General features: G+C 32.4%; 2 protein-coding genes across 2 annotated transcripts; one reads left to right on the top strand and one right to left on the bottom strand.

The window, feature by feature from the left end:
- Positions 1–1,799: 1,799 nt before the first annotated feature.
- LOC112007591 (probable receptor-like serine/threonine-protein kinase At4g34500) lies at positions 1,800–6,105 on the bottom strand. The gene is made up of 7 exons (XM_024039961.2): positions 5,253–6,105; positions 3,995–4,099; positions 3,764–3,886; positions 3,307–3,477; positions 3,066–3,195; positions 2,767–2,976; positions 1,800–2,141 (listed from the first exon to the last, which is right to left on the bottom strand). Exons 1-7 carry the CDS (start codon positions 5,867–5,869, stop codon positions 2,031–2,033), a joined length of 1,467 nt encoding a protein of 488 aa, XP_023895729.1. The 5' UTR covers positions 5,870–6,105; the 3' UTR covers positions 1,800–2,030.
- Positions 6,106–19,590: 13,485 nt separating this feature from the next.
- Positions 19,591–20,363, top strand: LOC112001477 (17.5 kDa class I heat shock protein). Its single transcript, XM_024033630.2, is given in 3 exon segments — positions 19,591–19,832; positions 19,835–20,074; positions 20,077–20,363. Coding segments are annotated over 3 exon segments (450 nt in total). The 5' UTR covers positions 19,591–19,744; the 3' UTR covers positions 20,199–20,363.
- Positions 20,364–25,267: the final 4,904 nt, after the last annotated feature.

Here is a 25,267-nt window from a genome sequence, read left to right as displayed (position 1 = left end):
ACACGAGAAATGGGCTGTTGCAACAAACGATTACGCAAGTACTAAGGACAGTCATATAGTAAATTTATATCAAAATGATTTATTTATTTATTTTGACTCAAGATAAATATTTTCTTTCATGAATTAGTTTTAATTTAATAAAGCTTTGCCATTTGGACTTGGAAGGTTTTAGTTATGTTCTCCATTTTTTTTATATATAAAATTCATTTGGTACACCTTACAATAATAAAAATGGAAATTTGAATCTTAAATGTTTTCGTTAAAAACATTAAAAAATGTTACTTAAACTTGTCATTTGGATTTCCACCAAGAAAGGTTGAAGTTATGTTTTCCGTTCTTTTTATATATAAAATTCATTTGGTACACTTTACAATAATAAAAATAGAGATTTGAATCTTAAATATTTTCGTTAAAAATATTAAGAAATGTTACTTAAGCTATAATACACTTGGCATAATTATTTATAATTGATACATACTAAATTTTCAAATAATCAATGTGAATAGTTATTATTGTTTTAATTTCATCTTATTCTTAAATTTTGTTTTGATACTTTTAGTGTCTAAATATATGTGGTCTCAATCCAGGATTACCATAAAAGGAGACAATATCTATTTTCTTTTGAGTCTTCGAACCTTTCTAGAAGATTTAGAATCTACAATTTCAGGATCTAATATCAATGATTGAATATTAACTTCTAGATCTTAAACACTTTTGCAATTATTGCAATTAAAATATGCGTCAATGGGTGATATAAACCTTGAAATTTAAATATCCGTAATCTGCTTTTAAATTAATATCCATTAATGTATTTGAGTAATTTACATATGACATAGGAATATTAAAATGTGACTAAATGGCATATTCGACTTCTAGATAAGTGATAGAATAGTTTTTCTTAAAATCCTAAAGGGAGCTATTAAGTAATTATCTTATGTTTTCTCACACAAAAAAATAATTATTTTATGTATTGGATTATGCGTCCTTCCTCACACAGTAACCCATACGCTATGCTGACAAGCTTGCTAACATGGGAACAACTCAAGCTGTTAATTTTCTTTTGTTGTATGAACCACCGCCTGTGGTGGTCGATTTGCTAGCTTTTGACAAAGCTGAGCTCTTTTGTAACAGAATAGTTGTTTTTTAGTTTTATGTTATCAGCTCGGTTAACCCAAAAAAAAAAAAAAAAAAAACCCATACGCTGTGAGGGTGGAATATGCCTATAACCGATGCATGAAGTATATCCTCTCCCCTCCACCACTGTTTGCAGTCCTGCAATGTTGGTGACAGCGTAAAAGCTGCATCGCGTTGTGATCATATGTTAAGTGCTGAGTAACCAAGTTTTGGAGCATTTTGTATATGTTTAAAAAACAAAAAAAAACTTAAAAAAAAAAAAAAAAAAAATCATATGTATGTTCAAGGCACTATGAATTATATTGTCAATATCATTACAGTTTATTAATCTGATTAGAGTATGTCTTAATCAGGCCCAAACAAAAGTTCTGCTTCAGTTTCAAACAGGAATCTTCACTTGTCAATGAATGCTGTTCAAACCATTTTTTCAACATTCATAAGCTTCAAACCACTTTTCAAAAAGAAAAAGATGGGGCACGTGGAGCAGAAAATTAAGTGATCTTGTGCTTTGTTGCTTTTAAAATTAACTTTTAATTGGGCAAGAAATTTCTTAAAGTACAATTTTTCACTGAAATTCCAAATCGATTTTGGCTGATATAGTGATATATCATTATATCATGCATATTAGAGATGCCCCACTATACTAATATTTATAATTAAAAAAATGAAGAAAAAAAAAATCTTGAAATTCACTTCACGTATTTAAGTAAATATTTACAAGGCTCGCTTCAATGTAATCCAGAATATATCAAGGTACCAGATTAAGTAAAAAAGAGAAAGGTAAATTATGCACATCCGAGGCTTCATAATTTCTTCTCTGAAAACTAGAGGAAAAATATAGTACAAAATAATCTGACCTCAGGGACTACACCATGTCTTCTATTGGCAATCAATGATCATCTCCATCTATCACCATCCCCACCATTCTTGGATGGATATGTAATTTTAGCGGACACAACATCTGCACGGGAGGGGTGGGGATCTTTCTCCCGGGCTGATCGGAGTTCCTGCAGATGATGAAGCAAATAACTAATTAGAGAGCACCTGAAAGGAAAAGCATTGGGTTGATGCAAAAGAAATCTAATATCAACTTTAGAGGGTGAAGCTCTTTTGTGTTGAGAATATGACACATCAATTTAAATGCAGTTATTATAGTGACAATCTTCAGTACTGTCTCAAGCTCAAGTGCTCTAATATATAGGCATCAATTCTATGCTACCAAATCAGCATTAAAAATCATTACTATGCCATGCTAATGACTAGATGTTCGAATTCCTTTAAATGCCATCTCATTTATAATTAAACTTTGATTTGATTTCATTGTGATGTGTTTATAGACTTATAGTGCCCAACAACAGCATGTTAGCCACAAGGAAGATAAACAATTTGCAACTTGAAAACTAATAACAACAGAACCCGAATGGCTACAATATATAGATGGCAATTTTTCCTATACTAAAAAGATATTTAATATGCTTGCCTTGTTGAATAATATGTGACTATAATAACACTTGAGCTTATGAAAGCAATAAAACAGTAGCTTAACAATATGAAATGACCTATATTGGTCATCAGCTGGACATAACATTTTAAAGTCAGTTAATGATTATAGAGGTCTAGAACAAGGCTTACTGAACGAAAAGGGAAGTCATCTGCCTCAAGCATGTGAACAATTTGCCCCATTTTTGGACGCTTATTGGCATCCAAGTCTATACAGCGAAGACAAATCAGCAATGCACGCTTTAAAGCTCTGGGAGAGGGCTGAACCTCAATCAGGGGGTCCACAAGCTCTTCTCCACGACGACTTGCTACCATCCCTTTAAACCAATCCACCAAGTTCATCTGAAATGCATTTAGTGGAAACACGGTTAAGAATTTTGACAGTAATGAAGTTTTAAGACATGGATTCTTTAAGGCTAAACGTGGTTCACCTCCCCAGCTGGCCGGGAATAATCAATTGGACTTCTTCCTGTAATTATCTCCATGAGTAAAATCCCAAAGCTATACACATCACTCCCCTCATTAAGCATACCCGTGCTTGCATACTCGGGAGAGACATATCTGCAGTCAAATGATGATAGCTAAGTCAATATTAGCAATACAGAGCAATATCATATCATCCAGCTAAAATGCATGTTGAAAATTGATTTGGGTAAGTGATGAAGAACAAACCCAAAGGTCCCCATAACACGAGTAGTCACATAGCTTGCTTCAGATCCTAAGAGCTTGGCCAGTCCAAAGTCTGACACTTTTGGGATCCACTTTCTATCTAGGAGAATATTACTGGATTTTACATCACGGTGCACAACTTTGGGTTCTAATCCTTCATGCAAATAGGCTAGCCTGATACAGAAATAAGCACCATAGATAAGTTGATCTCATCATGAAAGAAACAAAATAAGTATATAATATTGAACTAATTGAGAGAGGTGAGATTATAATGCAAAAGATGACAGGAAATTCCATAGTTTTTGATACTATTTTTTTGTTTTGGGTGGGGGGGGTGGGGGGGTTGTGGGGCTGTGCCATGAAAATGATTACTCCATAAGATGATGGAAAACCATACAAGTTTATCCTTGCTTGTTTCACTAATCGTAATGACATTGAATAAGTGAATGGTATATCATACCCTTTTGCAGTTCCAATGGCAATCTTCATTCGAATATCCCAGGTCAGAGGACTAACTGGGCCTACATCACCATGCAACCATTGCTCCAAATTGCCATTGTCAACATACTCATACACAAGCATCCTGAATGGTCGTTCAAAGTTCGCACAAACATATTAGAGGGTAATTACTAGGAATTTCCATCTCATTTTCATTTCAATAAAAGATGTCTTGTGGGCAGGTGGAAAGTACCTTTGAGCACCTTCTGCACAATAGCCGACTAGACCTACCAAGTTCTTATGCCTTACTTTCCCTATGGCTTCAACTTCCACCTTGAACTCCTTTTCCGCCTGACCCCTACATACAAAATGATTACAGCATATGAATGTTAACCCAGGAATTTTAAAAAATAAATTAATTTGAGTTAATATACCTCACAGAAGTGAGAGTTTTGTGCAACGGGTACGACCTTTTAATTTGAGTTAACAGAATGATAGTGCATGAAATTGACAATCAATCAATCAAAATCAAAATCATTATATTTACAAACTGCATCCTTAGCAAACGATAAAATTCAATGTTGATAAGTTGAAAGCAATGTACATCACAGAGACCAACTTGCACTTAATGAAAATTCATAAGATTATATCTCAAACCTTCAAAAACATGGACAAAAGGTGCTCTTGTTTAGCTATCAATCCAAGGATTCACATTCTCAATTTTCTTCGTAGCAGAGATCAATTTAAAAGTTACTCAGAATCGTCATCGGCATATCAAATTCAATTTTATATAAGATCTTAAAAAAATTATAAATCTAGGCAAAGTTCATTAATTATTAGAAAATGAAATCGGATTCTTCAATATTTTTGATAAGATTAATTTTCTCAGCAGAATCTTGACTAATTTCTAATACGTGTAAACTAAAGTCCTTTTCAAAAGCACAGATAATAATATTAAAAATAATTAAGCTTTAAAAAAAGTAGCAATAATGAATATGAATAAAATATAGTAGATAAAAAGGAACAAAAGTGAGTAAAGAAATAAAAAAAAAAGATACTCATCCCAAATAAAAAAGAGGAACAAAGCAATTAGCAACCATTTGCTTTTTCCTAGTACTCCGCTGCAAAGACAACCTATTTACCGACACAGAAGAACATCACGGTCCAGATCTAATCATTGAAACTGCCCTGGTCAAATTTTACTTCCACTTGTTCTTGTTACAAATAAATAAATACTAACATTTTTTTAAAGTCAAAAAATTTAATCAGAACAAAACAAAATCTACGTTATACATAACAACCCTTGGATCTACATAGAAACTAAAATAAAAACGAAACATGAAAGTCAAAACCATATTTGATTAAAACATAAAATCTAAAAACAGAAACTTGATCTTACAATTTGGATCTAACAAACTTAAATATACTACTAATTCTCTGTTTGTTTCGACAGAAAATATATATATATATATTTTTTAAATCATGGAAAATATATACTACGTTTTACGTACTTGTTGTTAAGAAGGTTTTTGACGGCGACAACCGACCCGTCGTTGACGACGCCTCTGTAAACGACGCCGTACCCACCTTCTCCGATGATGTTGTCTTCGGCGAATCCACGTGTCGCAACCTCGAGCTCCTTCAGGGTGTACCATCGGCCCCACCCGATATTCTCTGTCTCCACCGACGCGTCACTCCGGCTACCGCCGGACACGTCACTCTCTCCGCTCTTTTCACCTCCTCCTCCGCCGCCGCCGCCGCCTTTGATTCCTTTAACAATTTCGTCAACTTCAATTCTAGTCTCCTCTGGCTCTTTGAAATCCTTGTTTCCGATTTTGACCTCGGCTTTCTCGGAATCTACGATTCGATCCAACGCCTTGATCTCCACGATCTCCTTGGAGACCAGCGGGATTAGCCCCGAGCTGTGCTTCACGCGCATTTTGACTATGCGGTTTCGGGAATTCTTCTTCAGGCGAATGAACAGAAAGATCGCTACGAAGACTGAGACTGCGCAGAGCAAGAGGATCCCTATCACGACGTAGAGTTTCAAGCTGAGGAATGAGGTTTTGGAGGTGAGCTTATCGGGGATAGAGTCGTCTGAGGGTACGGGTTCGCCGGAGTCCGACATTGTTGCCGGCGATTGAAGAGCCTGAGACCGTAAGGTGTGAACTTTTTTTTTCTCGGGAAAGAGAGAGAGAGAATTAAGAATGTTCAGACTTTAGAGGTTTGGGAGATGAGACTTGAGAGTTCTGTGTTTGGTTGGAGAGAACACTATTAAAGATTGTACATTGGTTGGAGATATTAGTAGGGATTTGAAAGTCATTTGCACAGTGAGGGAGAGAAAAAGAGAGAGTGGGGTTTCAACGGATACAAAGTGAACAGGAGGCAAAATAGTGAGGGACAAAAGTGAGAGCGGTTGTTTTCAGGGTTCGGTGTAACTGATTATTACGGAACTGCCACTGTTGTAGTCTGAGTAACTTTAACGGCAATAAATTATTCAATTTCCACTCTCCTTTTTGCTTCTGAATTTTGCAACCGTAGGCTTTAATAAAATTATATTTGGACAACAATACATTACCATTCCCTGGTCTTTATCTACCAAGCTTTTACGTGAGAGTTATTGTTTCACCTAGTTTACAGGGAAATTATTATGTATCGGAGTGTAATAAATACGTCTGTTTTCTTCACACGTGTATAATGGGTTCTATTAATTAAATTCATGATGAAACTCATCATTTATATGAGAGGGGGGAATACGTATTTATAGTACTCCGAGAGTATTTAATAATTTTCCAAGTTTATATAATGGTGTTATTAGTTCTTGAAGTTTAAAAAATAAACGCTTGACGAAATAACTATAATTACTCATTTTTAAAACTTGAAAGACAAAAATGGTCATTTGTTAAACTTCAAACACCAAAAGTGCTCAATAACTAAAGTTTAGGAACCAACCACTATTTCACTCTATGTCCAAGAGATACCTCGGAAACCCTATAGGCCATTAGTAACTTAGTGTAATGAGTTGAACCTGATATCTTATAATTTATGTTATATCTCAAACTAATGAGTTCACCACCTGAATACCCTTATGGTGTTACCCCCATGTATTTATGGTTGTGTATAATCAAGATGATTTGAGATACATGTTCAATATTGCATTCAGCGTGAGATCAACATGACCGAAATACTATGACAAATGTGTTGCATATGTCAAATGTAACGCATACCTTCTCGTCTCATAGAGACTAATATGGTCACTTTGAGATCAAAATGGCCAAAATAACCTGGATTGATTAAGGAAAAGGTCAAAACTCAAAACTGTAAACTTAAATAGCAAGTCAAGTTTAATGTCGGTAACTGGATTTGGGAAGTCAAGTTGTGCATGTCAAGCAAGTGATTAATGCTAATATAAGTTACTAAGTTAGAAAGATGAGCCTCGTCCTTTCATTAAGTAGGACGATGTGTGTCAAACAATTTTAGCAAATAGCATGTCGCTGTGGCACTTTGCATTTTAAGTCAAAATTAGATATTAACAAACAAATGCTAACACACAAAAAGAACTTCTTCTTCTTTTTTTTCTTTTTTTCTCTCTTAAAGTATGCATGGAAAAACTTAAACTTACATTATATGTCAAAGTATTGACAGAGAAATGATACTACATGGAAACAACTTAAACCAGTCAACATGGCTATTGAAACGAGTCTTACAATCCCATCGTCATAAATAATTGCGAATTAATGAGCAATATTATAAGTTACCAATTATATAACGGAATTACTGATGCAACTATGCAAGTTGATGTGAAGTATATTGTTATATCTTAATCACAACAACCCCATTTTATCTTTGTATTTTATCAATAATACGCTTCGTAGTTCGTGCATCAGGCGTAAAAGTACAAGAGTATGACAACATGACAAATATTAGACTACATCTCAATTATTATATCAATGGATAATCATGGCATGTTTTTCACAAAATAAAATTTGAAGGGGTTGATTATGGGTTAGGACTTAGGAGAGAGCTTGGTTGTAAGAGTTATGAGGTGGTGCTCTTTTTCTCTCCTTTTTTTTTTTTTTTAAGTACCAGTAAATTTTCAAAATGATTGATGCAATTTAATATGAAATTATAATGCACTACTCCATGAGCATTGCAAACCAACCATTATTTAGTGTTTTATTCAACGGAAACATTTAGAATTTAAATCACCCCTCCTTATTATAATTATTGAATTATTAAAAAACAACAACAAAAACAAAAAATCACTACCATAATAGTTGTTTATTTTGCTTTCAGTATTTTTTTCAATAATATGTTGTATGTATTAGAAATGTTAGGATTATATTAATGTTGGCAAAATTATGTTTCAAAAGATTCAACTGTAATTGCAAAATTTTCATGTATTTAAATTTATTTCAATTGTAAGTAAGTTAAGTGCAAAACAGGAAGATGCTCTAAGTTTTTGTTTAAAGTGCTATATTGGAGAGTTTTGGTTGAGCGGTATACAGTTTGGTTGAGCAAGTTTCAAATAGAATGAAACTTACTCAACCAAACTGAATCAATGTGGACTAAGTTTCAAAATTGTATACCTAAATCAAACGAGATCATCAGTGTGGACTTCCAAAGGAGCTCACCTAGCACTAGCTAGGCGTTGACCTAAACTTTTTAATGGGATTTTTGTAGCCATTTAAAGTCTCAAATCCCAAACCCTACACAGACATAAACTTGGTTTTAAAGCCCTAATTTAGGAGGAAGACAATCACATTACAAAGAGAGACTAGATTTGAAAATTCCTAACCTCTTCCTACCCTCTCCCATTGAATACATTTGAGAGGAAAATCCATTCAAACACCGTGTTACCTTAAGAACTTTGGAGTGCTAAGAACCTCAGAGACTTATTAAAATCTTCGAGAGGCCTTGAAGTGTTCAAGAGATTGGACTTGCATAATTGGAGGTTATTTAAGCCATTATGTTAGATAACTATCTTCATAATGAATTTCGTTTACTAGAAGTCTAGTATATCCGAAGAGTTTTTGTCCTTGATGAGTTTCTCCCTGTAATCACATACCATGTGTGCATATGTTGTGATTTATTGCTTGCAATTTGAATTGGATTTTTTTTTTTTAGAGTTTCAACTTATGACATCCACTCCTAATGATAGTTTTTTATCATTAGACCAAGACACCAATCAATTTTTGATGTAAGCAGGGATATAACCCTAGATATTTTATATAACCATCAGAAATTTTACCAATTGAGCTAACTAGAACCCACATTTGAATTGGATTAAGCAATCACTTGATTAAGAATAATGGCTAAAACAAGTAGCAAGTTGTTCTAGGGGTATAAACGAAACTTTCAGGATATATATATATATATATATATGAGAATAAGATAACCACACACTTATATATAATGCAGCAGCTCAATTATTACATCAGAATGAAATCATAGTGTTTGTTATCAGCTTTGTGAGTACAAGAACATGATGAATCAATGCCAAATTTTGTGGTGTGCTCTTTAGGTAACAAGACCATAGTCCAATATTCATTACTTATAGATCATGCCTAGCCAGTAACCAAAAAACTTAAATGTATTTGCTACATACACAAGCTAAGCTATTGCTGATTTTGAAAGTACATCATCCCATTTGCATCAAGACACAGTGGAGTTCACCGCCAAACAAGAGTCGGTAGCAGCAACAAATATTTCATTGTCACAAGTTTCCTAATCCGGAAGAAATATTCTTACCAATTGCATATATAGCATTGAATTGAGACAACATCGAAATTTATTTACAAAGTTTCAAGTTTCAACAACCATTTTTTACCCAATTTTTTTTTCTTTTTGGGTTACACGCAGCCAATGAAATCCTTAAGTAGAGCATAAGCTATCCCAAGAAATTGTATTAGCTTTGAATGGATCCTCTAGTTCATTTGTCTTGACCGGTTTGCATGTGACTATCAATGTAACTTTCCACCTAATGTGTCGTTAAATATGCTGCTCTCAGACGCAGACTCTTGCTTAATTAATTAAACACCATTAATTTGACACCCACATGCTTTGGTTTACTATATTTGAGAACAGCTCTATGTCGCATGTACTTGCCCTATAAGAAAGGAGGAAGAAGAATGACTATAAGATTAGATTACATATGGAATGTTTCATTGTTTTTAACGTGTAAGAAACTCCCAAATAGAAATACTAAAATACAAAACTCACTCTTTCCCTTAAGTTTCACTAGATTCCTAGAATTCATTTTAGTTTTTTAATTTTATTTTAATTCATTTTAATCCTTTAAATTTCAAGTTTATTAAATTATTAAGGTCTTTCCATTAACTTTTGTTATTTTTTTTTTTTAAATCCTGGAAAGTATTTTTAATAATTAATTCAATTTTTTAATTTAAAAATTTTGAAAAAAAATTAAAAATTTTGACAATTAACCACAACATTTAACAGAAGTTAATGAAAAGACTAAAATACAAAACTCACCCTTTCCCTTTAAGTTTCACTCAAATTCATTTCAGTTTTTTAATTTTATTTTAATTCATTTTAATCCTTTAAATTTCAAGTTTATTAAATTATTAAGGTCTTTCCATCAACTTTTGTTAATTTTAAAAAAAAAAATCCTTGAAAGTATTTTTAATAATTAATTGGATTTTTTCAATTAAAAATTTTGAAAAAAATTAAAAAATTTGACAATTAACCACAACATTTAACAGAAATTGATGGAAATGTTTTAATTGAATAAACTTGAAACTTAAAAGACTAGAATGAATTTTAGTGAAACATAGATAGTAAGTTTTGCATTTTAACCTAAATATAAAGCCCCTTCTTTGAAAAACTAAACTAACGGTTGGATGGAATTAATTAAGGTTATTGAATAGTTTTGATAAATGAAAATAGCATTCCACCTTCTTCTTCTTCTTCTTCTTCTTTTTTTTTTTTTTTTTTGGTTGATATAATTGTCCTTTAATTTATCATTTCAAATTATTCATCGGCAAGCTTTAAATGCTGCTAACTAACAAGTAACAATCTCGAGCTATATATTTTGATTGGAAATCCGAAATTTCATTCTGCTCTATGGTTGCAGTTCTATCTAGCTTGATCGCTTTTTTTTTTTTTTTGTTTTTTTTGTTGATATAATTGTCCTTTAATTTATCGTTTCAAATTATTCATCGGCAAGCTTTAAATGCTGCTAACTAACAAGTAACAATCTCGAGCTATATATTTTGATTGGAAATCCGAAATTTCATTCTGCTCTATGGTTGCAGTTCTATCTAGCTTGATCGCTTTTTTGCGTAATTGGGCTCATCTATGCCCAATTTTCTTTCACTTAAGTTGACATAGAGACACCTAATGAGTATCTGCTTTTAGACCGATAATTACTCAAAGAACACTATGTCCAATGACGACTGCTAAGTAGATAAATTATGATGATGAAACCAAACGAGTGCAGTAATTTATGCAATTTGACTGACCTAATCATAATTCATTTTGCATAGTAAAAAATGTCACTCACAGTTTTCCTCCTCTCTTTGACATTTAGCCATTGCTGATTTTGAAATATTCCTGTAACCCCAACAATTAATGATGAGAATAGAAAGAAAATATTCCCACAATAAGAGAAGAAGATATACCATGCACCCTATTTTTCACGATAGGGTGAACTCAGCAGTCTCAAACATGACGAAAATTTTGAAGTACTAAATTCAATTCACTGTACTATAATTTATAGAGTTTTTAGTTGTCTTATGAACGAGGCATGTAATAGTTTAGAATTTTGAACTCTGTACTAAGGCATTAGTTAATTTTTGATATAAAGTGAAAACAATATTTAAAGCACAGATCTCTTATTTGATGTAAAATACATTTACTAGTTAAACTAATTAGAATTTACAGTTATTTATGTATTGCTATAAAAAAGAAAAAGGGCAATATATGTAATTAAAACAGAGCAATTTGGACAAAATTACAAGTTCCCCGATTGGCATTCAATGGGACAGTGTCTCTGTTTGTGTGGGGACTGAGGACCCGGCGTATTTATGATTATTTGAAAATTTTCGTGAGTGTGCGCCAATGAAATTATTGACACGTAAAATGAATCATATTAATGAAGGAGCTTTTTCTTTTTCTTTTTCTTTTTCATTTTCTTTTTGAGGAAATAATGAAGGAGCTCTTAATTATCAATGTAACTTTCCACCTAATGTGTCGTTAAATATGCTGCTCTCAGACGCAGACTCTTGCTTAATTAATTAAACACCATTAATTTGACACCCACATGCTTTGGTTTACTATATTTGAGAACAGCTCTATGTCGCATGTACTTGCCCTATAAGAAAGGAGGAAGAAGAATGACTATAAGATTAGATTACATATGGAATGTTTCATTGTTTTTAACGTGTAAGAAACTCCCAAATAGAAATACTAAAATACAAAACTCACTCTTTCCCTTAAGTTTCACTAGATTCCTAGAATTCATTTTAGTTTTTTAATTTCATTTTAATCCTTTAAATTTCAAGTTTATTAAATTATTAAGGTCTTTCCATTAACTTTTGTTATTTTTTTTTTTTAAATCCTGGAAAGTATTTTTAATAATTAATTCAATTTTTTAATTTAAAAATTTTGAAAAAAAATTAAAAATTTTGACAATTAACCACAACATTTAACAGAAGTTAATGAAAAGACTAAATACAAAACTCACCCTTTCCCTTTAAGTTTCACTCAAATTCATTTCAGTTTTTTAATTTTATTTTAATTCATTTTAATCCTTTAAATTTCAAGTTTATTAAATTATTAAGGTCTTTCCATCAACTTTTGTTAATTTTAAAAAAAAAAATCCTTGAAAGTATTTTTAATAATTAATTGGATTTTTTCAATTAAAAATTTTGAAAAAAATTAAAAAATTTGACAATTAACCACAACATTTAACAGAAATTGATGGAAATGTTTTAATTGAATAAACTTGAAACTTAAAAGACTAGAATGAATTTTAGTGAAACATAGATAGTAAGTTTTGCATTTTAACCTAAATATAAAGCCCCTTCTTTGAAAAACTAAACTAACGGTTGGATGGAATTAATTAAGGTTATTGAATAGTTTTGATAAATGAAAATAGCATTCCACCTTCTTCTTCTTCTTCTTCTTCTTTTTTTTTTTTTTTTTTGGTTGATATAATTGTCCTTTAATTTATCATTTCAAATTATTCATCGGCAAGCTTTAAATGCTGCTAACTAACAAGTAACAATCTCGAGCTATATATTTTGATTGGAAATCCGAAATTTCATTCTGCTCTATGGTTGCAGTTCTATCTAGCTTGATCGCTTTGTTGCGTAATTGGGCTCATCTATGACCAATTTTCTTTCACTTAAGTTGACATAGAGACACCTAATGAGTATGTGCTTTTAGACCGATAATTACTCAAAGAACACTATGTCCAATGACGACTGCTAAGTAGATAAATTATGATGATGAAACCAAACGAGTGCAGTAATTTATGCAGTTTGACTGACCTAATCATAATTCATTTTGCATAGTAAAAAATGTCACTCACAGTTTTCCTCCTCTCTTTGACATTTAGCCATTGTTGATTTTGAAATATTCCTGTAACCCCAATAATTAATGATGAGAATAGAAAGAAAACATTCCCACAATAAGAGGAGAAAATATACCATGCACCCTATTTTTCACGATAGGGTGAACTCAGCAGTCTCAAACATGACGAAAATTTTGAAGTACTAAATTCAATCCACTGTACTATAATTTATAGAGTTTTTAGTTGTCTTATGAACGAGGCATGTAATAGTTTAGAATTTTGAACTCTGTACTAATACATTAGTTAATTTTTGATATAAAGTGAAAACAATATTTAAAGCACAGATCTCTTATTTGATGTAAAACACATTTACTAGTTAAACTAACTAGAATTTACAATTATTTAAAAGATGCTTTATAAGAGAAATTTATGTATTGCTATTAAAAAGAAAAAGGGCAATATATGTAATTAAAATAGAGCAATTTGGACAAAATTACAAGTTCCCGATTGGCATTCAATGGGACAGTGTCTCTGTTTGTGTGGGGACTGAGGACCCGGCGTATTTATGATTATTTGAAAATTTTCGTGAGTGTGCGCCAATGAAATTATTGACACGTAAAATGAATCATATTAATGAAGGAGTTCTTTCTTTTTCTTTTTCTTTTTCTTTTTCTTTTTGAGGAAATAATGAAGGAGCTCTTAAAGTTTTTTTTTTTTTTTTGGTTGTTGGCTTCAGAAATACAGTACTACTAACCACAAACCATCTATGATAAAGTTTGTCACCCAATCGCTTTTAAATTTAATTACGTTCGTGCAACGGTGCAATCACTATTCTCATGTATTGTCAGGTGCAAGAACTTATGGGATCATATTATCATAGACGATGCCAACAAATGCTTTATTATAAGCGTATATATATTTACTATAGTCTCTGAGCATGCGTAAATACCAGTGAGAGCATAAGTGTATATATATTTACTAGCTTTTGAACATGTATATTTACTAATCTTTGAGCACGCACAAATACTAATGAGAGTATAAGTGTAGGAATATATATAATATAGAAGCTTCTAAGAGTGCTTAGAAGCTCTTCTAATTTTTTTTTTTCTCTCTAAAGGTTAATAATTTTCATTTATCATAATTTGACATTGCTTCATTTTTCAATCACAAACCATCTTATCATCTATAACAGTTTTAAAATTAATATAATAATTACTCAATTAAATTCTTCTGTCATTGTCATATATATATTCTTACACTTCATATTACTATAGGACTCGATTCTACTTTTGTGACAAGGAAGCTAATTGGAGTGGGGGCACAAGTAATTAAGTAGTGTAAAATCTTGTGAATAACGTTTCAAATGCGCTTGAAAGTTTGGACAACTTTTGAGAATAAAAATCATAAATAAAGTAGTACTTGCACCAAAAAATTGAATAAATGAAAGTAGGGCTTGGTTTAATATGAGAGTGTAGATAGAACCAAAAAAAAGAGTAAATTTTCTTTTTTCCGAGTGAATATAACATGCTCTAAAGCACTCTATTGATTTTTAGCTTAAAAAATAATTTTTTTATTTTAATTAATCCACTTTTCACATACACTCACCAACAAATTTTTTTTTCTCGACTTCCAATTAAATAGTTTTTATTATCTTTTCTCTATGAGAAGTCTCTCTTTTTCATCTCTTTCCATTGTCTTTCTTCTCTCACTCAACTATCTCCATCTTTTCTCCAATTCTATTTTTGTTATTATTGGGTTTTTGTGAGTTTTAATGAGTAGTAAAGGTGTTCACATGTCTTAGATTAGGTTTGGTGTTAAACAGCCACTCAACCCAACTTTGTATTGGCTGTTTACTTAACCAATGATTCAAAATTAAACCCAAATTTAGGCTTTATTATCAAATGAGCAAAGTTTAAACATAATCATTTATTCATGAATAAGTTCATAAGTATGAAAATCAATTCAAGTATAGATTGTGTAAATTTTGTAAATAAAATAATAAAAATCAAATTAATGTTTGTAATTTGTTGAAAATATAAATAGTTCATTTTATAGTAAAAATTATATATAAATCATAGCAAGACATGGTTGATTAATCTTATTTTTTTTATTTTATAAATTCATAAACTAAAAGCATTCTATCTAATTAACTTAAATAATATAATTTAGTTATTAATTATTAGTATAAATTTGTGAAAAAAAAAGGTAAAAAGTTCCGTTGTGATAGTTACTATAAATGAGAAATAAATAAGTCTATCAAATTGCTTGTGAACAAGTTTGAGTTTAATCAACAATAAAATAAATCGAGTTTGAATATATAAAGTATAAACTATCTTAGTGACAAACTCAAAATGGACTCGGGTCTAAAAGAAAATTATGTAAATAATGTTAACTTTTAATACTCATCCAAATGAGCTGTTTGTTGAACATATACTATGCAAAGATGTAGCAATATTTTGACAAAAGTTTATGAGAATCAGCCGTACCGGAATGCTTACAAGAGGAAGAGAGGCAAAAAGATAATGATAATTATAACGGTTAATTTTTATAGATTCACAACCCTTTTTTAACGGCTATATTGGACTTTGGAACAAGATTCGAGGATTTGTCTGCCAAATTGGAAGTATATGTTAACTTGTAGGCGGCCTTAGGAGGAACAGAAGCTGTGCAGTGAAATGAAATGGCCCTGATATATAGTGATATGAGTATGACATTTTAACCCTGTCCTCTGTGGAATGTTTGATTGGACCCTTGGCGTTGGTACCCAAAATGGTTGGTTTTTTGTGATCATCATCCTGTCAATGCTCCCTTAATCATCACTTGTGGCTTGGTGGGTAGGATTCCTAGTATTATTTCATGCGATGCTTAGCAGGAGTTGAGTGATTCTAGCAATGACACTTCAATAAATGTGTTTACTCACCACGCGCAGAATTATGCTTACTGTCGTGTGAATCGGAACTTCCCCTTTTTTTTTATTCAGGGAAGAAAAAAAAAATCATCCATATTTGTTTGTTTGTTGATTCGCCTTCTACGTGGGAAACACATTGATTCGCACTAGAGCTATGCGCTTTTTGGATGTATCTTTCTAAATTCAAGGTGTCTAGGTCCACATTGTCTTGTTTCACCACTGGTTTTCATCATTTCACGTTGATTTTCTTGTTTCACCATAACTATATTTTCTTATTGACTCAATGACCCTTGATAGTTTCCCATAAGCATGTTTCAAAAATATTCGCGAATGACTCAAGGGCTTCATGTTCCCTAAATCATGCCATTGTTCTTGGATTTTCACATAAACAAAGGTTGCTTTTTGCCATTAAAAGATGAGATTAGAAATTCCTTTGTTTTCCACTTTCAATAACAAGGATTAGATAGGCCTTTTGTTTCCACCAGATCATGGAAAGATAATTTTCACCTTTACTATGTTATCATAGCGACTCGCCTTTAAAAAATATTCTTATATTCTTTGAAATATTCATTCGGATATTACGTAAGATTTATTTTTTGATATGCAAAACTATAATCCGAACCTAATTTTTTCACTTCCGTGTATGTTTATATATTGGAATATACCCAATTTTAACAAATGGAAATAACAGTAGTCTTTCACGAATAATGCTATAAAATAAATATAAAATTATTGCAAGTTCCCCCTCAAAAAAAAATTATTGCAAGTTTGAGGCACGGACTAAATTATTGTTACAAATGTTATTAGCAGATCATTTATGAGGTTTGGCAAACTCATAAGTGAGTTATTTATAGACTAAAAATTAAAAAAACTATATATACCTTAACCATCATTAATTCAAGTATTCATCATCATCATTCTCTTATTAATTTTGTGAGACAAGTTGTACTAGAAGAAATTTAAGGAGAAAATGGGCTTTTGCCCTTTTTTTTTTAAAAAAAAAATCCAACATTTTGTCTCATTTCCCAAACTAATTAGGAAAATGCCTCTGTTTTGAAACTTGATTTTTGGACAATCGAGTTATAACAAACTGAAAATTAAAAAAAAAAAAAAAAATGGAACCCTATAGTGGCATTTTGGAACTCGAGCTCTATGAACTCAAGTTCCATGCAAGTTTTTTTTTTTTTTTTTTTAATGTTTGATCACCCCATACCTATAGTGGGTTTTAAGAGCCTATAGTGAGGTTGAAACTTGATTTTGAGAAAATCGAGTTTCAAAAAGGGCATTTTCCTAATTAGTTTGGAAAATTGCAAAATACTGAATTTTTTGCCGAAAGGGACAAAAGCCAATTTTCTCTAGAAATTTAATGACAAATGATAAAATAAAATGTTTCCTTTTTCAATTTTTAATAAAATATTTTCCTTTTCAATTTTTCTTTTTGCCAATAGCAAAGTAGGGTGCCTGCTTCTTGCACAAGTGTTTACACTAATAAAAATTATCACAAGAGAATATGTACGGATGCTAATACTTTCCCACGTTTCATGAGGAAATGTGAGAGTTATTTCGGGTTGTATTAGCCTTCTCATATATTTTTTATTTGTATTTATTTAAATAAAAAATAGTATGCAGTTTCGGACTTATATATAATGACTTTTCTTTTCTTTTTTAATAATAGGACCCGACCCACAAGGCTGTCAATGCTGAATTGCATGAAGTATATCCAGGTGTCTGTGAGCTGCTCCTAGACTATATCAAGGTTGTTGAAGGGTTTGTTAGAACAGTGTTGCTACCTCATGGTTGGAATAGTAATTTTTCTAAACTTAAAAAACACGATTGCCCTCAATTGCCCGTTGATGAAGTGTATTTTCAAAAGACAATACACGTTTAACATTATACGTTAAGAGTAGGTTTCATGATCTACCTTAAAAGTGTTGATATGGCATCAAGAAGAAAGTGGATATAGATAATAAAAAATAGGGTGTAATGCTTTGATTTTCAATGACATTTTAGTATGAATAATTATTAGTTTCTTCCAATATTTCAACGGTAGTTCTTGTTGAACACTTTTTTGTAAAATCATCAATTTTATATTTGTGTTTTTAAAAACTTTAACCTCAATTGAATTGATTTCTATATATTAATATAATGGTGATCATCCCAAAATCATGAAATATTAGCCATGTTATTGGTATGTTAAATGTTTTTCATGCAAAATAGGGCTACTATGAGAATTTTTCATATGCGTGGATAATTTTAAAAATAAATTAATTTATATAAAAAAAAAACTTGTAAATTCTATATAGTGTTGTTTTTGACATGCTATCAAATACTTCAATTCAATTCGAAATAGATTCATTTCAAACCTCAATTAAATTTGCAGTCTGCAATAATAGGGCCTAATCTAAGACAAGCACAACACATTTTGGAGTTTGCAATAATGTTTAGTGGGGACTTCTCTTATTTTAAATATTAATTGTATAATATATATGTTTTGATTTTTTTAATTTAAAATTTTATTTTTCTTGCCTTTTGAGATACAAAATTGCTACTAATTGTGGTTTAGTGTTTACCTTCTGCAAAGATTGCATTTTCAATTGATAACATCAATAATTCACTTAATATTTATTGTATCATATTCTATCTTCAATAGGATTTTATCATTTTTAATTTTGGATAACTATATGTAAATGTAATATGTATTGTTAGTTAATATTTTATAAGTGACACGTGCATTAGAAAAATTGTCTAGCCTTCTCACATATCTTAATATGTTAATTGAACAATTTTCATCTATATATAAAATGTATTTTAAAAATTTTAATTCTAAAAATAAATTTAAATAATCAGTATAAGAATAAACATCATGTATGAGATGGTCATTATCTCTCTTGGTACTATTAATTCTAATTTTAACTTTGATAGAGAGAGAATGAAAGAGTAAAATTTTTAAGAGATTTAAAATTGTTAACTTATTTTCACAGGCTCAACTCTAATATCTATTTTTTAATTTGAATTTTAGAGTAACAAAATAGTGTTAAAACATATCAATTTAAACTAATTAGATCATTCTTTTTCAATAAAGCAACCCAAGTTCATAATACTAAACAAATTTTCATTAAATTCGATGTTATCTTTTCTGAATTAATTATAATAAATTAAATAAGTCATTTAAAAAAAAATCTCTAATTAATAAAATATATCGGATTTTTGTTCGCATATTACAGGCTAGCTACTAGTTCTAAAATATAATCATATATTGCTGGGCTAAAAGGGCCAGATATTCAAGGGACTTACTAAACCATGGGCCATGAGTCTCTTCAAGCTTCAGCTTAGTCCGATAAACGTGCCCACAAAGTAGCTCCTACATAGTTCTCAATAGTCCTAGAAAGTTCCAAGGAACCAAAAATCTCAAAACAAAAAACAGGCCTAGACTACACTAGAATCCTCCTAGTCATCATTATAAATTCCCAACCCATCAAATCCTTTAATTATCGAAAAATTTCCAGCAAAAATCTGAGTCTTGAGTCTGAAGTTATTCACAACAACATCAAAGTTAAAAAATGTCGATGATTCCAAGCTTCTTCGGTGGCCAACGCAGCAATATCTTCGACCCATTCTCTCTAAACGTATGGGACCCATTCAAGGATTTCCCAACCCAATTTCCAAAGAGAATTCTGCTTTTGTTAACACTCGTATTGATTGGAAAGAGACCCCAGAAGCTCACGTGTTGAAGGCCGATCTTCCTGGGCTCAAGAAGGAGGAAGTGAAAGTCGAGGTCGAAGATGACAGAGTGGTTCGGATTAGTGGAGAGAGGAAGATAGAGAAGGAAGACAAGAATGACACGTGGCATCGTGTCGAGCGGAGCAGTGGCAAGTTTGTGAGGAGTTTCAGGTGCCGGAGAATGTGAAGATGGATCAGATCAAGGCTGCGATGGAGAATGGGGTTCTCACTGTTACTGTTCCCAAAGTGGAGGTGAAGAAACCTGATGTCAAGGCCATTGAAATCTCTGGTTGATTATGTTTGTGGGTCATGTTCTATGAGCTTCATGGAATGGAAAAGTGTGTGTCTGTGTGTATGTGCTTTCAGAAACATGATTAATCTCAGCTGTGAATGTTGTGTGTGCGAAGTGTTTGCTTAAAATATCGATGCAAATAATACTTTTTGGCTAATTTTTTATGATGCTCAAGTATTTATGATCGTTATTTACTTCTTCTCTTGTGAATTTCAGTCTTCAGTGCATTCCTCTTGAGTAAATTGCCCCCTCTATTTTTTTAATTTTTCAAAAAATACTTTTTATTCAATTGATGGGATTTTTAAGACTACATATTTGGGCACTTAATAGACATTAACAGGAGGATTAAAGATTGAATAAAATTTGAATTTTAAGCACTGAATTGAGTTTTTGGTAAAGCTAAATGGATCAATTTGTAATTTCGGCCTAACATTTAAGAACGGTTGTTTGCATTCTGAGTTCATATATTTCTGTGGGGCTTCTCAACTGTAAGTGTTATGGGCTTATAGCTGACAAATCCTATTATCGAAAACTGGAATACAAGTTGGAAGCCCACAAATATGCACCTAGCAAAATATGACACTAACCAAGAAAGAAGAAACTTCTTGCAGTATAATCTGGTTAAGGAAGAAAATTTATGCCCTACAATATTAGAGTGAAAGGATAGTAAATAAAAAAGAGACTGGTCTTTTGGCTAAGTTAAATTGGAGATTTAAGATGGAGAATGATGCATTATGGGTGAAGGTCTTTAATAGCAAATATTGCTCCTATAAAAGACTAAATGCGAGAAATGGTGATAAACTTCCTTGTTCTAGGTCTTGGAAAGCTATTAAGATCGGGGGTGAGGTGTTTAATAAGGGAATTCGGTGGATACTGGGTAGAAGTAGTAACTTGAATCTTTGGTATGATAATTGGATGCTAAATGGTAGTTTGAGATCTCTCATACAAGGTCCTCTTGCTTGTGAGGATGAGTCTTTGAAGGTGAAACATGTTTTTGGGTTGCATGGTTGGGATTGGTCTTTGCTCTCTTTTCATTTTCCTAATAATATCCTCATGGAGATTAACTCTATTCCCTATTTGGTGAGAACAATTCAGGGGGAGGATAGGCTGTATTGGTCAGGTGCTAATCGGGGGGACTTTGATATTAAGCATGCTTATGCGTTAGTTATGGGGAGTGATTCGGATTCAGGCTCCTTTAATGGGAAATGGGTGTGGAAATTGGACACCATTCCTCGAGTTAAAACCTTTATTTGGCAATGCTTACATAATGCTATTGGCATGGGAGAATGTCTTGTTAAAAGGTGCATTAGTGAAAGTGATACTTGTCCCTTGTGTCAAAATGAGCGTGAAATTATTCTCTAGAGGTTAAGGGATTGTGCGACCTCAAGACTAACTTGGGAAAGATTGGGTGTCAGCCCAAATAGCAATTTCTATGAGGGAAATTTGGTTGAATGGCTGAAAAACAACTATAATAATAACTCTTGTAGGTTAGGAGTGCAACCTCCTTGGAGAATCATTTTTCCTTTCACCATTTGGCTGGTGTGGAAGTTCAGAAATGCAACTATCTTTAGGAACCAGCATGTTCAGCCGTATGTCCACAAGGATGCTCTTTTCTGTGCTTTGGAATTTCAGCATTGTGGTTTAAATGTCAAGAAGTCAGGCAACAAGAGATTGGTGCAAGTCAGGTGGGAGAGACCTTAAGCTGGGTGGGCTTGCCTAAATACTGATGGTGTAGCTAAAGGAAACCCAGGCTGGGCTGGGTGTGGCGGCCTTATCAGAAACGAGAATGGGGAATGGCTAGGAGGTTTTTTTAGGAGTATTGGTTGCTCTAACAGCTTCATGGCAGAACTTTGGGGGCTTAGAGATGGTCTAAATCTTTGTTATGAAATGCAGTTAAGTGCCGTGGATGTTCAGCTTGATGCAAAGGCCGTTGTGCAGCTTCTCTCTAATTCTTCGAGTGCTAACATTTGTGCATTGCCTTTACTTGATGACTGTAGACAATTGATATCCCAGATTGGCCAAGTCCGAATCAGACATGGTTTTCGTGAGGCTAATACTTGTGCTGATTTTTTGGCTTAGTTAGGATCTCACCAAGATAGATCTTATGTTTTATTTCATGACCCGCCTGTGGGTATGTTGGACTTGTTAAGCTCTGATAGAGCTAGTTTGTACCATAGCAGATACTCTTCTGATCTGCCTTGTTCCCCTTAGTTCTTTTCTTTAATGAAATTCCTTTCTACCCAAAAAAAAAAGACAGATAATAAAGTGAGAGGATAGAAAATGAAAAAGAGATAAAAAAAAGTTAGAAGATAGAAAAATTTTTAGTTTTTTTATTTGTGTTTAATTGGGAGTGAAAAAGTGGAAAGATAAAAAAAAAAAAAAAAATAACCAAATTTATTGAAAAAGAAAAATTATGCTAAGGAAAAAAGTTAAAAGTAAAATATATATATATATATATATCAGAGTTAGGGTCTGTTCAGTACATGTGTTTAAAAATTGAAAATTATTGTTTGAAAATATTTGTGGAAATATGTGTGCGTAAAAAAGTGTATTGAAATGTGTGAAATGTTGTTTAAAAATTGAAAATTATTGTTTGAAAATACTCACAAAGCACTCTCTTAAACTCCAAAAAAAAAAAAGGAATATATTGCAAAAAAAATCTAACAGGTGCCTAGCATGTAAGAGGAAAAGGGATAATCTTGTCATTATTTGCAACTATTCTTCTCTCCTTTCTTTTCTTTCAAATTGAGGAGATAGAATTTTGGTGAGGCAAGAGAAAAATACCTGAGTTCACTAATTTTTCATCTTCTCTTTTTCTTCAATCAAACACTCATAAAATTAGTTTTCTCTCAACTTTTCTATCTTTCTTGTTTCACCCAACCAATTAAACCCTTACACCCACCAAAAACATAGAATGTAGATAGAAAGGCTTTATTGAATAGAGGAATGTAAGAGTGGAAGTATAATGTCCTAATTTAATTGATTATGTGATGTGTGTTGATGTACAATGAGTTTCACATTGAGTATTTACTGGGTAGATCTAGATTTTATTAACAAGTATAAGGAGTCTCAATTGTGTTTAATACTTTTGAGGTATAGCGCAAAAATGACTAATACTTTTTCTTGGGTCGTTATAGGAAGTGAGCTTTAGAATAGCTTCTAAGTGATGGTTAAGAGTACTCATAATAAGTGGACTATTTTTAAAGCTAAAGATGAATACTAAAATGGGGATACAATTTTGTGGTGGAAATTATTTAAAAAAAAAAAAAAAATGGGCTAGTTGGAAAGCAAATAAAACGGAAGGAGTTTTGGACCTTCACACAACTTAGGCTTAATTTAGGCTTCAACAAGTTAAATTATGTTCGATTTAGGAGGACCAATTCTTTGTAGTTCCAATCAACTCTTCTTGCCTAACCTTTTTTTTTTCCTAATCTTACAACTTTAGAGTAACACTTATCCTTGGTAGATGGAGCGCACCTTTCAATCACTGCATTGGAATGTAGCCCTCCAAATGTAATCATGTGAAGATTATCGTAGGAAGCATTAGCACTTATCCAAGTTAACCTTATCCATTTCATTATGTGAAAGTAATAATTAAGGGTTTGAAACTTTGAAAAGGCATCCTAAGGCTGTACACGATGCAGTGCGGCCAATTTTGGAGGGCTTTTTTGCATTGTACCTATAGGGGCGGTTTTCCCTTATTCTTGACTACACCTTATTTGTGGAGGGGTAGGAACTGGTTTGCACAAGGTGTAGTGCATCATGCCGGTTTGTTGCAGCGTGTTTGGATAAAAAAAATACAACCCAAATATTTAAAAAAAAAAAAAAAGCATATTCACTATATTTGTTTAAAACCCACACAAAATATCTTAAAGAAATTCACAATCTTTCTAAAAAGTATAGCGAGACAAAGCATAGTTAGTAACCTAGATATTGAGCATCAACTAAATTCACATACCTAGTAGAAGAAGGAGATGCATAGTAGTCCTAAGTATTGACCATCAAAACCTTCTCAACAAACTTCCAGAGAATAGCTAGGACAAAGAGAAGAGTGGAGCGGAAGACACTTGGAGAATGGTGGCATCGAGTGGCAGAGGATGGTGGCAGTGAGGGGCGAAGGCTAAGGAAAGAGAGGGGTTATGATGAGGGAGAGGGAGAATGAGAGGTTGTGGGCGGTGGGCTTGTGTAAAGAGAGAAGATGAGAGAGAGGGAGAGTAATATAAATGAGAAACTAGAAATTTAACTTACGATAAAACGTCATTCCCTAATTTTTTTTTATTTAAGACCAAAACTACGTCTTTTTAGTATCAAAACTTAAAAAAAAAAAAAATACAAAATGACTTCGTTTTATATTGTATTATCTAAACCTATTTAAAATGTTCTTCTTCTTCCAAATTCAATAGCCCCACCTTATCTCTCTCTCTCTCTCTCAGTCTCCTTTCATTCGCCTGTCCTCTTCTTCTCTAAGCTGCCTCTATCCCAATGACATGCACGCACGCACGCGCGATGTACGATTCTCATCGGTGAGCAAAACTCACCACCGTTCACCACACCTATTGGCTTTGGTTCTCAAAAAACATTGTTGACCACCACGTCAGACACTTGCAGTGGAGCTCTAAGTTAGGCGGCTCGATGCGGTAAGGGGGGTTCCATCGGTGGTGGGCGATGGATTCACTTATCATGTGAAGTTGCGAACGCACTTCAATTGGTCCAACTCTACCAAATTTGGACATAGGCATTTTGCCCATTTTTAACCTCTTAATGCAACTGTGGTTGGTTCCTAAACTAAGATATATGTTGCATGCTAAGCTTAGACTCTTTATTAAGACTCTTTAAGTTATGTGTAACGCCAAAAAAAAAAAAAAAAAAGTGTTTACACGACTGTGCAAAAAGTTGTGGGCAATCTTCTTGTATGTCAAGCTTGTATATGATTTATTGTTAATTTTAAAAATATGCAAAAGGCTATGGTCAATTTGCTTTTATGTCAAGCTTGTATATGACTTATTGTTAGTTTTAAAAGTAAGCATAATCTATGAACAAAGTTTAACTCTAAGTCGGTTTGAAGAAAAAA

Source organism: Quercus suber, unplaced genomic scaffold, assembly GCF_002906115.3.
Source record: "Quercus suber isolate HL8 unplaced genomic scaffold, Cork oak 2.0 scaffold_713, whole genome shotgun sequence".
Lineage (NCBI taxonomy): Eukaryota > Viridiplantae > Streptophyta > Magnoliopsida > Fagales > Fagaceae > Quercus > Quercus suber.
The sequence above is the reverse complement of the archived record's forward strand: the minus strand, read 5'-3'. Positions and strand labels throughout refer to the sequence as shown.